General features: G+C 39.0%; 1 protein-coding gene across 2 annotated transcripts; it reads right to left on the reverse strand.

Moving 5' to 3' along the window:
* Positions 1-2,570: 2,570 nt before the first annotated feature.
* NUF2 (NUF2, NDC80 kinetochore complex component) lies at positions 2,571-14,322 on the reverse strand. 2 transcript variants are annotated; one of them, XM_010080188.1, is made up of 13 exons: positions 14,252-14,322; positions 12,725-12,801; positions 11,919-11,980; positions 11,074-11,171; positions 10,425-10,498; positions 9,528-9,620; positions 8,967-8,970; positions 8,613-8,675; positions 7,752-7,889; positions 6,715-6,855; positions 5,759-5,934; positions 3,875-4,010; positions 2,571-2,889 (listed from the first exon to the last, which is right to left on the reverse strand). In XM_010080188.1, the coding sequence occupies exons 1-13, from the start codon at positions 14,309-14,311 to the stop codon at positions 2,740-2,742; spliced, it is 1,272 nt and encodes a 423-aa protein (XP_010078490.1). In that variant the 5' UTR covers positions 14,312-14,322; the 3' UTR covers positions 2,571-2,739. The 2 variants fall into 2 exon arrangements, with proteins under 2 accessions (XP_010078490.1, XP_010078491.1); XM_010080189.1 differs by lacking the exon at positions 8,967-8,970 and having other exon boundaries at positions 9,524-9,620; positions 14,252-14,320.
* Positions 14,323-14,558: the final 236 nt, after the last annotated feature.

A 14,558-nucleotide genomic window follows, 5' to 3' on the forward strand; every position in this document is an offset into this window, starting at 1 on the left:
AAAGACAACTGGAATTCTCAAAGGCAATACCAAAGCTAAACTGAAACACACACATTAGATCAGAGCCCTCCTAAACACCATCTTGGAAGGTCCTAAAAAAGCTCATAGTTACCACATAAGCAAATATTGGTGGGAAACCAACAAGAGCTATCAAGAAATCAGAGACTCACATCTATAGTTTATTTCACACCAGTGTCTGAAAATAAAGGAGCTCTGCAGTTTTGTTCGATTGAGGCCTCGGCAGAGGGCTCTAGGCATTTTGGCAGAGGTACTAACAAAAAAATACCAAGAAAGTTTTTAATAACACCACCCTCTTGAGGGAAAAGGAGCTGTATCACCTTAGCAAAGCCATCTTCCCTTCGCTGCTATTCGGGTCACACTGAAACTCCCCCCATTGCCTTGCCATGTGGTTCAAGATGAGTAGAAGTTCTTGAAAAGCAGCAGTAGACTCACACCTAGGAATCAATTATCTCTAGATAAAATATAGTTGTGGTTATGTTTTATTTATGGGTATTTTATGTGCAAACAAATAGATACACCACTCTGAATGCAAGAACTTATTGGAAATACATAAACCTGTTCCTGGAAATAATTAATTTTGTTTCTTCATGAGTTGTGGCCTTTTATTTTTACCCAAAAGCTGGTGGTGCAAAACCCAAGAGCAAGAACCAGAATTTAGTGTTTTCTTTGGCCTGCAAATTCCTCATTCCTGGGCTACAAAACTATGATCTCTCCAGCTTAAAAATCTTGGTCTTTATATGCAGTTACCTGAAGGACAGTAAGCTTATCCCATCAAAATCATCTGCTGGCTGGAGTAATCCCTTGCAGGATCTATTTCAAGGTTTTGGGAATCTCTTTCCTGAGAGCTGCTGTAACAGCCAGGCTGTGGAACACAACCTCCAACCAGTCTTTATGAGAAAGCAGGTACTACTGATATATTTATAGAATACCAAGTCACATGAGTTTACTTTGAATCTCTATAGCATCACTAAAAAAAAAAGCCACATCCCAAAATTCTCAGAGAAGTTAAAAGAAGGAATGCTTGGCTTCCAGTATCTTGTCAAGCTGGGATATAGGCTAGACTGTCATGAGAAGCAGTGTTATCTCAAGAAAGCTCAGGGAAAAGTCTACACAAGCCTTGCTATCTGTCTTCAAGAATTTAATAGTATTTTAAGTCTGGAAATAACTAAAAAATCACCACGCAGTTTTGCGGAGTTCATTAGCAAGTTCTGCCAATGAGAACCAACATCTTCCTATAGATAATATCTGCGTCACACTAGAATCTATGTTATGGCAAAGGGAGTGGAACACACCTGCACACAAAAAACACAATCCCATAACACAGCACAAAAAGGAGAGATTCATTAGAAAACTTACTTTCCAAGCACAACACCCAAAACATCACTAATTATTCCATGTGTGGCCTACTGCATGACACCCATAAAGAATTTTTGTGTGCCTTGCATGTACTTAACGTCTTTAGCTCTTAGAAAAAAATAACTACCTAACTTTCGCTACTAACTACGCATGATGCTGCTGCTGCGCAATATTCAGGACTGTTGGGATGGAAAGTACACTCACCTGAAAACATGAGATTGTGTTACATGCACCTATCACACTGATTAGATTTGGTGGAAAGAGGAAAACTTTCAGAAACTCTGTACTAGGTTAAGAGTTGCAGATTAACATGGACTTTCACTGAAATGTCTCACATACTACAATGTAAGGAAAAAGACTCAAAGCAAAACATCAGAAGGGTCTGCTGCCTCAGGAAGAGCTTTAGAAGCAATGATCACCTGCTGTTCCTAACTGAGTGCTAACACCCCTAGCTAATAAGAGAAGTTGAAGAATTAAACCAACTCAGAAAGATTTATCTATACAGTCTTGAATCCTCCTCCCTTCATTATAAAAAAAACTTAGTAGTACACATTTCTACAAGTGTACAAACCAAAATTGTTAAATCTGAATGCGAAGTCAGTGGGGAGAGTGGCAAGGGAAAAGACATAAGAGAAATAAAGTTAATATCTTTATATCAGCTGTTTCAAAAGTTAACATTTATTTCTTGAAATAATTAAAAACACTGGGGCAAACTGAGTGCTATCACAAGTCCAAGGACAAAATACTTACCTATGTAATTTTTTTATAGCACTAAGCACCCAAACACAGACTCTCTAATAAACACAGATGAAGGTTCAATACTCCGCAGAGGAGAAACAATGAGTTCAAGCATCTGTTGCTTCAACTGTTAACTAAAATACAGTCTTGAGTGTATACAGTCACCAATATTCATGATGAGAGTAAGCTGGCATTTATACGGATGCTACTGCTCCATCAGGATTTAAACTTAATTGAATAATGGTTGTGGACTATCACAGATTACTGACTTATATTGAACAGTGTGTCCAGTCAGGTCAGACCAAAGCACCAGGTCTTCCCAGATCAAAGTTTGCAGAACAGTTTCTACAAAAAGCAAGATTCAGTTTAAATGTCAAGCAATTTGGTGTTAGCAAGACTTGTGTTATTACCACTAAAATCACATACTGACGGAAACAACACAAACTGAAGGAGCTTAGCAAGCTCACAACATTAGGATCTCTCTAGAAAGTTAAATGTGTTCTGCCACAGTTTGACAAAGCTGGCTTTTGCCTGGAATAATTATTCATCCCATAAAAAGCACAAGCTCTTGAGTTCAGATATGAGGATAAACATAACGCAAGTGGAATACAAGTGAAGTCAGGTCTAAGAACTACTTCCAGAAGTCTGAACTCTAAGCAACCCCTCCTTCAGTTCAGCAATTTTATCTTCTCTTGAGGCTGCATAACTCTTTGCTGTCTTAATAAGAGAGTCATGATGCTTCTCCAACCCAGCCTTCAGACTTAGATATATTTCCTAGAAAGAGAAAATAAAAGGGGGGAAAAACCCATCAGCAAAATTAATGTTTATGCTTTATAAGGATATAAGTGAGAGTGGTCTGGTGGTCTCAATTGATTTCAAAGGTACCTCATCCCTAGCTTAAGCAGCAGCATTCACAGAACACAGAGAAGTTATAAAACATTAGAACAGCCACAAGCAAAACCCCAATATTATGATTCTGCTTAACTCTAGTGGTCACAATACTAAGACAGTCAAACAACCAGCACTAGTCCAATATTCACACTACCACTGCCCCATTCCGTGTTAACCTGTGTCACCAAGGTCTCTGCCACTGCGACTTCTACCATTGTCCTCCCAGCACGGAGAGTACTTCAGTAATGAACAGATAAGATGAAATCCTACAGGCAGGCTGATCTCCTACCCCCAACCCATCAGGATTCCTGCCTCTTTCCAAAGCTAAACTGGACAGTCATCTTCCTGAAACCCGAGGAGGAAAGGGTTTGTGACCTGGCAAGTGATCCTGTATTTGAGGGAGACCAAGATGATTACAGTACTGCCCATCACTACAACACAAATGTAAAACCTCACAGGTCAGGTCCCAGGGGCCAAACAAAGAAAAGAAAATCTAACCACTTAGAGCTGGAAGTACTATGATACAAAAACGGACATCATGGAACTAGCATAGCATCTGCTACAGGCACAGGTGGGAAGACAAGTTTAATTTCACCTCCCAAAATACTAGGCAATCACACCATTCCACAGTCTTTTCTCTCCTGTGGGCCATCTCTACAGCCTGCAGAGATGAGAACAAGCCCTAGCAACCCAGTGGCACCACAAGCAGGAGGTGCTCTCCCTCCCACTATCCACCCAAACCACTACCTGCACAGCCTACTTGTTTTTAGGGACAAAAAGTGTTCCTTTATCCGCACAGCCCAAGTTAGAAAACAGCTTTGAGAATACCAAACAAGATTCCTGTAGGGGGAAAAAAAAAAAGTCTCACCTTGGCTTTCATTTCCTCTTTTTCAGCATTCTCATTCAGCTGCTGGATTTTGAACCTTGCCTGTTGGATTTCCTTGTGAATGGCCGTCACTTTATCATATACAGCACCCCTCTTCTCCTGAACTCTGTTACAATATCTAGAGGCAGAAGGAAAAAAAATAGTACTGAGCCATTTTTAATTGCAGATTAAAATTAACTGCATCACAAGCAAATCTTGCTTTTTATAAGAATGAAACAAATAGCTTCTAGAAGCAATGCTGTATAGAATTTACTCACTTGGAAGTTTGTCCAATTCTTAAACTAGAACAACTTAGATACAAGAAGTGAAATTCAAAGTGGGGTCAGAGGAGTCTGTTGAAGAACCTCAGCTGCTGCCAATCAAAGCAACTCAAGTGATTCCAGCAGAACCAACCCAGACAGCTGTACCCTGCATCTTCCTGCCTTTGATTAATGCAGTACAGGTGTCAGTGGGCAACACTGCCTAAAAGCAATACAGCTGCACTTGATATTTCAGCATAATTGCAAGTCACACATTTTCACTAGCCTAAGCTCTAATCCCATACATCTACACATTACCTACAACTTTTAGTCCATCATTTCACTGTATCCCAAAGACCAAACAGTATTTCTCCAGCTTGCCAGTATATTCAGATAGTGCCAGCTGAGAAATCAGCAAAGGGTTAGTGTGGGAACAGGAGATCTACTCTGACTTGAACTGCAAAAAACACCTACCAGTTTATACTAAGCATTGGTGCAATACAGTCACAAGTGTGGCAGCTGCTTTCTCTAAAGAATGGCTGAAGTCACTCATACTCAGCAAGAGACTACTTACATCTTCCTACCCCACCAGCAAAAACTCTTGTTTTCAAACCCAGGTTACCTCCCTTCCCCTCTTGCTTATCAAAGCATCTGATTTTATCACTCAAAGGAAACATCTAACACATTAAGAACAGATAAATCAGCACCAACTTTTAACATAAAGGAGCATTAGATTATATTATTGTCATTCTTTGTTTGGAAGGAAAAATAGCTTTTAATTACTCTCCTTTAGCTGGTACAATACCCTCACTGAGGAGCAAAGGAAGCCTGGGAATCTTGCTGCCATTCTACATACTGCACAAGCCTTTCAGCATGACTAAATCTTAGTAGACTCTCTCAGCTCTGTAGAGAAAGCTTTCTTCCATCATAGTTACTCCACCCAGCCACTAATTTACCATATTCCCTTTCCTATCCATGTACCCAAAAAATGTTATATAATAAGCTTTCTCCACAACAGTTCAGCATTTCTAATCTCACAGCGAAGCCATGACCTTACAATGTTGCAGTTTGCTGGTGCAGAAGCCACTGCCGTGCTGTAAACACTACCTCCACAACTTGCCTTTAGCATACAGGAGGAAGGAAGATGGGCTAAGAGGCTTTGATAAAATGACACTTTTCCTTTTGTTTTAGGAGCATCACGTCAGGATAATACTCCTCTGAGATATGAGCCCCATTTCCCCATGGGTCTTGAACATCTTTGATAATGAGCAAAAGTGGCAAGGGAAATTATGAAAAATTCATGAAAGGCAAATGGGGCTTTGTTGAAGTCTGATAAGTTGGAAAATTATCCCAATGTGACATTCTCTTTAAGAAGATAAAAGAATCAAGAATAAGCATTATAAATTAAATTAGTGCTCCAATAAAATAATTGCTGTCAAGTCACATTGCAATTATTGATTTGAGACCCCAAGTCCCTGCCTGCAGCGTTACTGATCTTCATAAAAAGCTATCCCACATTGCTCATTTTCTTCTTACTGCTACGCTACATGTTTGTACCAGACAAACTTTGGTAGCACATAACAAAGACATAAAGTAGCATCAGGCAGAAATGTCAACTCATCCATACTCAAATACAGTGTGCTTATATTGCTCAACATCTTCATGCTTCTTTTTTATCCTTATTTCGGCTGTAGTCAGCTTCTCATGTTTTGCAGTGACCAGTCTCTTTAAGGACATTTCGTCTGTCTTCCCCTTTTTCAGCTCTATCTGAGCACTCTCAAGCTGGTCCTCCAGATTTCTGACCTAGAGTACATAAGTATTGAAATCAATTAAATGGGGGGGGAAACAATCAAAATAGAACACCCTGTTAGTTTACTAAGATTAGAAATAGCTTTCTGCTTTTGAAGATTGATTGCTAACTAATTCTCGCAGTTAAACCCCAGTCTTTACCTGATTTTTAAATACATCCAAACAGACAAGATCCCACCACTTAGAATGATTTTCAGAAATTACTATGAGTTCTGCTATAGCTCTTAGCCAAGGGTAATTTGAACATATGCTACACAAATACCCCAAAAGATTGCATATAATTTTTTAAATGCTCCTAACTCACAAAACTGAGTAGCAAATGGTATTGCTTTGTGACAAACATTTAATCAGGGAAAGGCTCGCTTAGTATCATTGATAAAGTTTAAGGCACTTAAGACATTACTCTTCTTGAAGTAATAATTTTTTGCTCTTAGCTTCTGCTCTCTAGGCAGAAGAAACTGGATCTCACTTTTCTTCTTCCTTCATTTCCTACCAAGAACCCCAAGACAGTTCAAACTATTTTAGGTCAAGTTTTATGGCAATAAAGGCTTTGACTATTAAAAGTGGTCAACAGTACATCAGCTGGTAGCATAGAGCAAGGAAGCAGCTATGTTTTACCAATATTTTTAAGAATAAGATTTTGAAGTTATACAGATTCCTTTTTGGGGAAGAGAAGACATGGGAACTTTCAAAATACAGACATTTACTGACAATCACCTATCTTGTTTAGACATTAAATTCTCCCTAACCAGATATAATTTGAGTAATACAAACCTCTGATAATACACTGGCCAGTCTCTCCACATTTTCTCCCTGTCCTTCCATCTTCTTTTGATACAACTGTACTTCCAGCTGGCATGATGGCAGAGCCTCAACTAGATCTCTATAACCTTCATATTTCTCAATAACTTCTTGCTTTAAAGAGAAAAGATTATAAATAAAACAGTTTTGGAGTTCAGCAGTTATTTTTTATAGTATTAATGCATATTGACTTTTGTACCCATTCCCTTGTTGTTTAACATACACTGGAACTAAAATTTAGTAGTTACTGAAATGAGCTCTTCAGTTTCTAAAAAAAAAAAAAGCATTTATTTGGAAAGCATGGGAGAAGTGACATGCAAGTGTTTTACACTGAACTAACTAGTTAGCTACAAGAGCTTTCAGGAAAGAAAAAAAAGCTGTACAGTGAAGAAATTCTACCCTGGTAAAACAGGAGTTATATGAAGTATCATAAAAACAGATGTCTAGAATTACAGCAATAAAGTTTACATCTTTGGAACAAAAATACCTAGGAAGACAAAGTTATGCAAGTTTCACTGCTGTATGAGCAATCATGAACTACAAACATTTAAAGACTGAACATTATTATCCAAAAAAAGCCAAAAAGCTAGGAAGAGAACTCAGCATTCAGCAGTAAATGATGACAGATACTATGAAGCATGCGTTCTAAATCCAAGGACTTTTGTGAGCTGCCAAAATATTGTAGTCCCTTGAGAGCAAACAGACAGACAGGTATAGTACAGACTCAAGAGCTCTACACCAAGTTTCACAAATAAACAGTTACTCATTTAGGACAAAGCAGCAGTGACTGCAATCCCACTTAAAAAAAAACCTTACATAAACCAAAACATATCTCCACAACCAACCTTCAGTTTTCTCTAAAGTCATTATTTTATTTCAGACTAACCACTGTTCTGTTGATTTTTGAATAGAAGCATAAGCCATTCAAGAAGCAGTTCTAGATAATGACAGTTCAGTAAAACATGTTTTTCTAATAGAATACCTCCTGGGTGGACAAAGGAAAAACTCACCTTGGATTTCTTGAGCTTCTTAACAGTCTCTTTCATCAGTTCTTTGTAATTTTTCAGTTCCTCTGGACTCTCCACAATTTTTGATTTCAGCTGCTCTTGTTCTTCTTTCAAAGTAGCCATTGTCACTTTAAGCTCATTCTAGTTAACGACCCAAACACACTTTCAATATTAGCAACTAGGTGAACAAAGAAGAACTGTGAGGCACTCTTTGCCAGGATCTTATGACTGGACAGGTTCTTTTCTCTGTTCTAAGTCACTCCTCATTAGGAAGTTTGTCTTAAAAATAAATTCCTCTAAACAGCATTAACATTCCCAGTCAAAAGTCCATTTTGCTCCCTGAAGACGCACATAGGGGTGCAGAAGAACAGCATTTAACTAGTACTCCACAAAAGCCTGCCAGCTAATACATATTACTAGCAGCTCTCTCCTTCAGAACCCCATACCTTGGGCAACCAAAGCAGTTGCTGCAGGGTTTCAGAGCCACCTGTATCAACTTGGTAGAAGAGCAAAAAACTTCCTGTGCAACCTCTGCAAAACCTTCTGTTTTGTCCCTACCAGGTCAGCAGCTGCCTCATTAGCCATTCTACACCCCTAAGGTAAGCCCATAGCTTCTCAGAAGTCAAAATGTCTTTCCATGAACACAGAGCTTTACATTGCAGAGATGCATATTTAAAGTTAACAACAAAACAAGCTACTACAGTAAAGCTTCCATGGGGAAAAAAAAATTAAGTCAAATCAGCTAATAATCATCACCTGAACATTATCTAGCTTCAAGAATAATTTGATCCTAGAAAGAGAGATGATCTATTAGTTGATCTGAGATGCAAGCTACAGCCTACACCTACACAGAGGTGCACTTACCAGTTTTCGGGTATTGTCTGCAATATCCGACTTCTTTTGTGAAATAACTTCTTGCAAAGCTGTCTGGAAAAAAAAACAAACTTTAAATAAGCATCTCTACAACTGACACCTCCTTTACCCTTCTATCATGGTATTTCTCTTGTAGACAGATCTATTTATGGTTTCTTTGGAGTGCCATAACTAGCAGACAAAATTGCAGTCTATAAGATTGAAAAGACAGGGAAGAACGTTGTCACAAAAGCCACTGGGAGCATTAGGGATGCACCCTGCAGTAGGATCAGGGATAAGAGATTGACTACTTCTATTCTTACTGACCCCAGCAGTGTTATACACAACCTTCTTCAAGAGAGGCACTGTTCTTGAGAAAAAACTAAGTTAATACAAGGTCCCAAATAATAGAGAAGTCAAGCACACGATATTAATAGTAATTACTTAACATAATAAAAAACCTAACCATTGACTTATTTTTTTCCAAAGCAGACAAAGATGTTACCTATGAAATCTTAGAGGCAAGTTGCTATTGCTGGAAAGTTACCCCTGCAATCAACCCTACTCTTTTTGCCAGGCATTCCCTTGGGTGACCCTCATTTCTTGACATGGCTCACCTCCAGTTCCAATTCTTCAAGTACAGGTTGAAAACAAAGGAAAACATACCTGTGTTTTTGTTCAGAAATGTGACGTGTACATCCCAAGTCATTGCAGTAACACATTTCAAAAAGAAAGAGCTGAATACAGCTTTGTATTCCCTAAGTCTAACAAGACATTGTGTTGCAATTACTTTTGTTTTAAATCAGAAGCCTCCTTTACCCTTTATAGAAGTAGGGCGAAAGAAATAAAATCAACAGAAATAAGGAACACTCATGATCAGAAGCCACAGCAGCATTTCAGAGAAATATATAACAAAATCATACTTGCTTCCGACGATAGTCTTGCCTTAGCAGTTGCTCCAGTTCTCGAATGTTATCTGTCAGTTGCTTGACCTCTGCTTGATGCTCCACTGGAACAGTGCTAAGTAAAAAAATAAAGATATTGGACAGTTTCAGCATCATTATAGTCAGGTCAGAGTACAGTAAATAAAACAATCGCTCTCTCTAAAGAGTTCACAGACAGTAACTTTAGTAATCAGGGCAAGACAGTCTCAATCTTATTTTTCTTTCCTTGTAAGAATTTGTAGTTGAAGCACAATCTAAAGAGCTCTTTTGGCAAGAAGCAGTACAAGCATAGAGGACTAAGTTCAAAGATCATGTTAAGCAAAGCACAAAAGAATGACACTTCTACCAATTTTTATGGTGATTTTCATTTATGAAATTTGTATAATAATACCTGCCATAGAAACCCTTGTATATAGGTAGACCTGTAGCTAGCTAGAGAACCTTCTGTCTATCAGAGAAAAAAGCTCTCTTTTGAAAGCTATCTTGGAAACTAGCCATCTCTTCATCCTACTGTCCACAAGCAAAAACAAAACTTAATGGTGCAAAGACACAGACAGTAGGACTAAATGGCCTGAAAGGGAGGATGGGGCAAACATGTCAAATAACTAAGACAATTTTACCCACCTATTAGGTTAAAGACGAGCTTACTACAGCTGTTGAAGAGATTAAGACATATGGCTAAAAATAATAGCAAAAAGTTTCACCATAGTCCCCTCACATACAAAATACAGTATCCTCTCAAAGCAGCCATATACTCCCAAAGTCACACTTTTATTTTCTGCCAATGGGCCTTGGTCAATTGATTCAGCCTGTCCAGATCGTGTGCACTGAACGGGAACGTCAAGAGGTGGATCTCACAGTGCCTACTCCTCACACTCACTTCAGCTTCTCCAGCTTCATCACTGCCTCCCGATTTGCAGCCTCCAGCTGTTGGTGTTTCTCCATAGCCGATTTCTGCAAATTAAATATTCAGAGATTTTATATTTTAGAGGAATATGGTTTCTCTCTGGGCTTCTATTAGAGACCTGTTCATCATTATTTCACATGAAGTGCAATATCCCTGAACTACTGAGATATTCAGAAGAAAAGCCACCTGCAAGCCCACCAACTGTTACATCTATCTTTTCTCAAAATGATGCCAAGTGTCAAACCTTCGCTTAGCAGGCTAAACTACCAAATAAGTTACTGGAAAAAACGTCAGATAATAGCCTAAGTAATAACCTGGTCATGGTCATATGGAAACCTTTACAATACTGACAAGCTCATCCACTCTTCTAAACTGACATGGTTCCTTAAGGGCTTTGCAAAGGTTTTTCTGAAGCCATTTACAGTAGCTGTGTACGCTTAAAACATGTAAGATGGCTGTACAAGTTTTACATAATATTAAACTGGTATCTTCCCATATTACATTTAAGATTCCAATAGGTTAAACATGCCATTAAAAACCCACCACCTTTAAACTCCCAGTTGTAGGTTAACATTAATTATACTTAATTAGGTATCTAGAGTAACATGGCACCCAATCTTACGTAGTTCATTTGTAACTCCAAGTAGGCCTCACGTCGGAATTCTCTGAAATTTACAAAGTTGAGAAGGCCACTCAAGAAGCGAGCTGTCCTCTTTGTTTCTGAAATAAGAATGGCAAGCCATCACTACTCTGGTTTCCACATGCATTACAATTCCTTAGGAAAAGTCGGGCAAAACAGAATTCAGAGGAGACACAGAAATTACAAAACAGAATCCAAATTATTTCTCCCCCTGCTCACCTTGCAAAGATTTCATGGACTACACAAAAACTATCTATGAACTTACAATGTCTTAGCAATTCTATGCAATTTAACAAATGAAAATGGCACCTAGAAGAAAGACTATTAAAATACAGCCTCCCATTAAAAAAACCAGGGAAAGCTCTTCAGAACAGCCTTTTCCAAGTTATTTGTGTTGTACCAGAATCACTGCAGAACAGTACTGAAAAGGGTGAAGCAAAAATTCAATCACTTCCTACATAGGCATCAGCACGATAAATTCTGTAGCATTCCAGAGTCGCCAGAATAATTTTCATTCCCATCTGTTCTTACACTATTTCAAGTATGTCACAGTCCACTCTCCAGACCAGAAGTTCAACGGATTCGTAGCATTCAAAACTCCCATCAGTTATTTAGCTGGATTAGCCTACGTAAGGAATAAGGGGAGAACTGCTCATTAGAACCAGCTTGTCTAAGGGCCACAGCAAGGGGCAGAAGAGTAGCTGGAAGCCAGGGACAGTTCTCCGCACTAGATGCCCATCTGGCTATGACAAATGAGAAAAAGCACCTGGAGATCAAGTGACACCTACCACTCCAGAAAACACAAGGATTACAATGCACTTGCTTACTTGGGTTTAAAACATCAGCAATTTGAAAATCACTAATCCGGCATGCTGGAAGTAAGCGCTCCCTGCAAGGAAAAAAAAATACAACCTTATCTGTCGTGACTGTTACGCAAGTTTTGTGCTATACCCATTTACTAAAAAACAGACCTTGTCCTCTCACCCCACAGCATACATGCATAACAGTATACCGCACATAACAGTAAATCACAGAAGGATAACACAGCAGAACTCCACACACTGATCAGCATTAAACATTTGTATTCTTATGGCATCTCGGAGATTTCTATAGACAAAATACATGTCTGTAAAACAACTTTTCAGCTTAACTAGGGAACTCCAACACTTAACTGTTTGCCAGTTCTCCCTTTACAAGTGAAACTAAGCTTAAAGTCTACCATTCACCTCATTCCAACAAAGATATCTACACAGAATTCAGGCAGCAAATTTACACAACAGGTACTTAAGATCCCTCTTCTAGGTTTAAGGATGACCCTCTAGCCATTCAAAGTATGGCAAATCTTGGCAAGGCTGGAGCATTTAGTTAACATATCCATTTTGAAAAGATAGCTGCCTGCTAAGAATTTTTTTCCTAAATATTGCTGTCCCCTGTTCACCTGCAGGTTTCACTTTGCTCAGAGCCAACAAGCAGTAGAACCACCATCCACAGAAAGGTGTAAAGCCCCACCAGTTCCAGTACATTGGACCATTGGAACTAGATGCTCTCTAAGGTCCTTTCCAACCCTAACCATTCTATGATTCTGAACTTAACAAGGAATAGCAACTGAACAGATGCAGCATCTTCTACTTACATGTGAATATACAAATTACAAACAGGTAGAAAGCCTTCAAATATCTGTGGATACATTATGTCAACGTTGACTGGCATCTAAAGAGTAAAGAGAGTCAACACATAAGTAGAGAACACCAAAAAAATACACAGGTTTGTTTTCACAACATAAGATAATTCAAGTAGGTTTAACACACTGAGGATGGTCTCTCCATCCACAGGGAACACATGTTCAAGGCTGAAGAATGCCATCAAGTTAATTAGCAGATTGTGACAATTTTGGCTGGTCAAAATATAAAAAGACAATAATAAAGCAGCAACGTTACAAACTTTGGAATTCAATTTAAACCTTCTGTTTTGATTTGCTCAACTCTGGTGCAGGACAGTCTCTGCATTACACACCTAACAACAAGAAGCTCTTTCTTTCAACACCCTGAAATTCCCACACTCAGACATTTCATGAAGAAGAAGTCAGGAGAAGGTAGTGGCACACTGTCACCTTTTCTGATATTTTAAACTTCATAATACAGTTCCCCAGCTAATGTCACTGCCTGTGAAGAACTGAGTTATACTGTGCACATATGATCTGCCTTTTCAGTTTATCCAAAAATGGCATGAGACAATATTATTTATTCTCACTTTGACGAATCAGTTCTTGTCTAACAAAGACAGAAGACAAATTAAGTGTTAATCAACAAAGTATTAGTTAACCTCCAGCTGCACTTCTCCATTAACTGAGAGGAAAGTCAGGACAAGTGGAGATGATCAAACATTAAAAGCTACATTTACTTTCCTTCTAGACCAGTCAAACATCTAAGCAGATATGCTCCTCCAGCCATGGCCAAAGGCAGATGCCCAACACAACAGTATTTATTTTCAAGACCAGAGATAGTGTCCCTGAGAAGCTTGTCTAATCCTTCCTAGATGTTACGTTTCTGGCACCCACAGCATCTCAATAAAAGAACGCACAGCTTAACAACAGAAAGAGAGGGCTCTTCACAGAGCTTTTTTTTTTTTCAGCCTACAGTGGTAAGTGAGCTCCTCTTAACAACCACTAGTTCCTGCAGTGGGGAAGGGAGTTTCTTCTCCATGGGAAGAAAGAAAGGAAAATAAAAGAGGAAAAAAAGGAAACCCAAGGCAGCGCATTCACAAAAACACAATTTCTACAAACGTCTTGAGCTGAAGCGGACCAGGAGCAATGATCAAAGCAACTTCTCACATGTAATCAGTATTGCCTCAGCAACAGCCCGCAGATGATGCTCCCAGATTCATTTACCTCTGGTAACTGCACTCTCATTCCTGCCTAAGCGGACAGCCTAGTTACCTCCCTGAACACAAATGCAAATGTCCAGGGGTATACAGCACCTCATGCACAACTTTTCTGCAATAGAGGCAGAACTTCTAAGCTCCCATTCACGCAATTACACCACACAAAACAGTAAGCTACTTGCCATTTGCTAGTGAGAAGAAGGAGATACTTTATCGTTTAATTTGTTAATTGCAATATTTTTCCTCCCAAATTTCACTACACGTGCCACTACAGACATACCATGTAGAAGTGCTCCAAGCGGATTCCATAAACTTTCTGCAGGATTCTCATGTAAATCATGTGTAAAACTTCAAGCTGCAGGAAGAAAAGACATGAATCAGTATTGCATATCATTGATTATTGAGGGCTTCCAGACTAGGCCACAGAAGTAGTTCTACATTTAACACACGAAGACTGATTTCACTGAGCCACCAAGGCTAACAAGTTTTACTTTCCAACAGTTCACAGTTCCCGCATTACTAACTCATAAAACAATTACAAGAGAAGCAATCAGCTCAACCACAGTCCTAACTGCCCTAGCTACGCG

This window comes from Pterocles gutturalis, unplaced genomic scaffold (genome assembly GCF_000699245.1).
Source record: "Pterocles gutturalis isolate BGI_N339 unplaced genomic scaffold, ASM69924v1 scaffold1894, whole genome shotgun sequence".
NCBI classification, from domain to species: Eukaryota; Metazoa; Chordata; class Aves; order Pterocliformes; family Pteroclidae; genus Pterocles; species Pterocles gutturalis.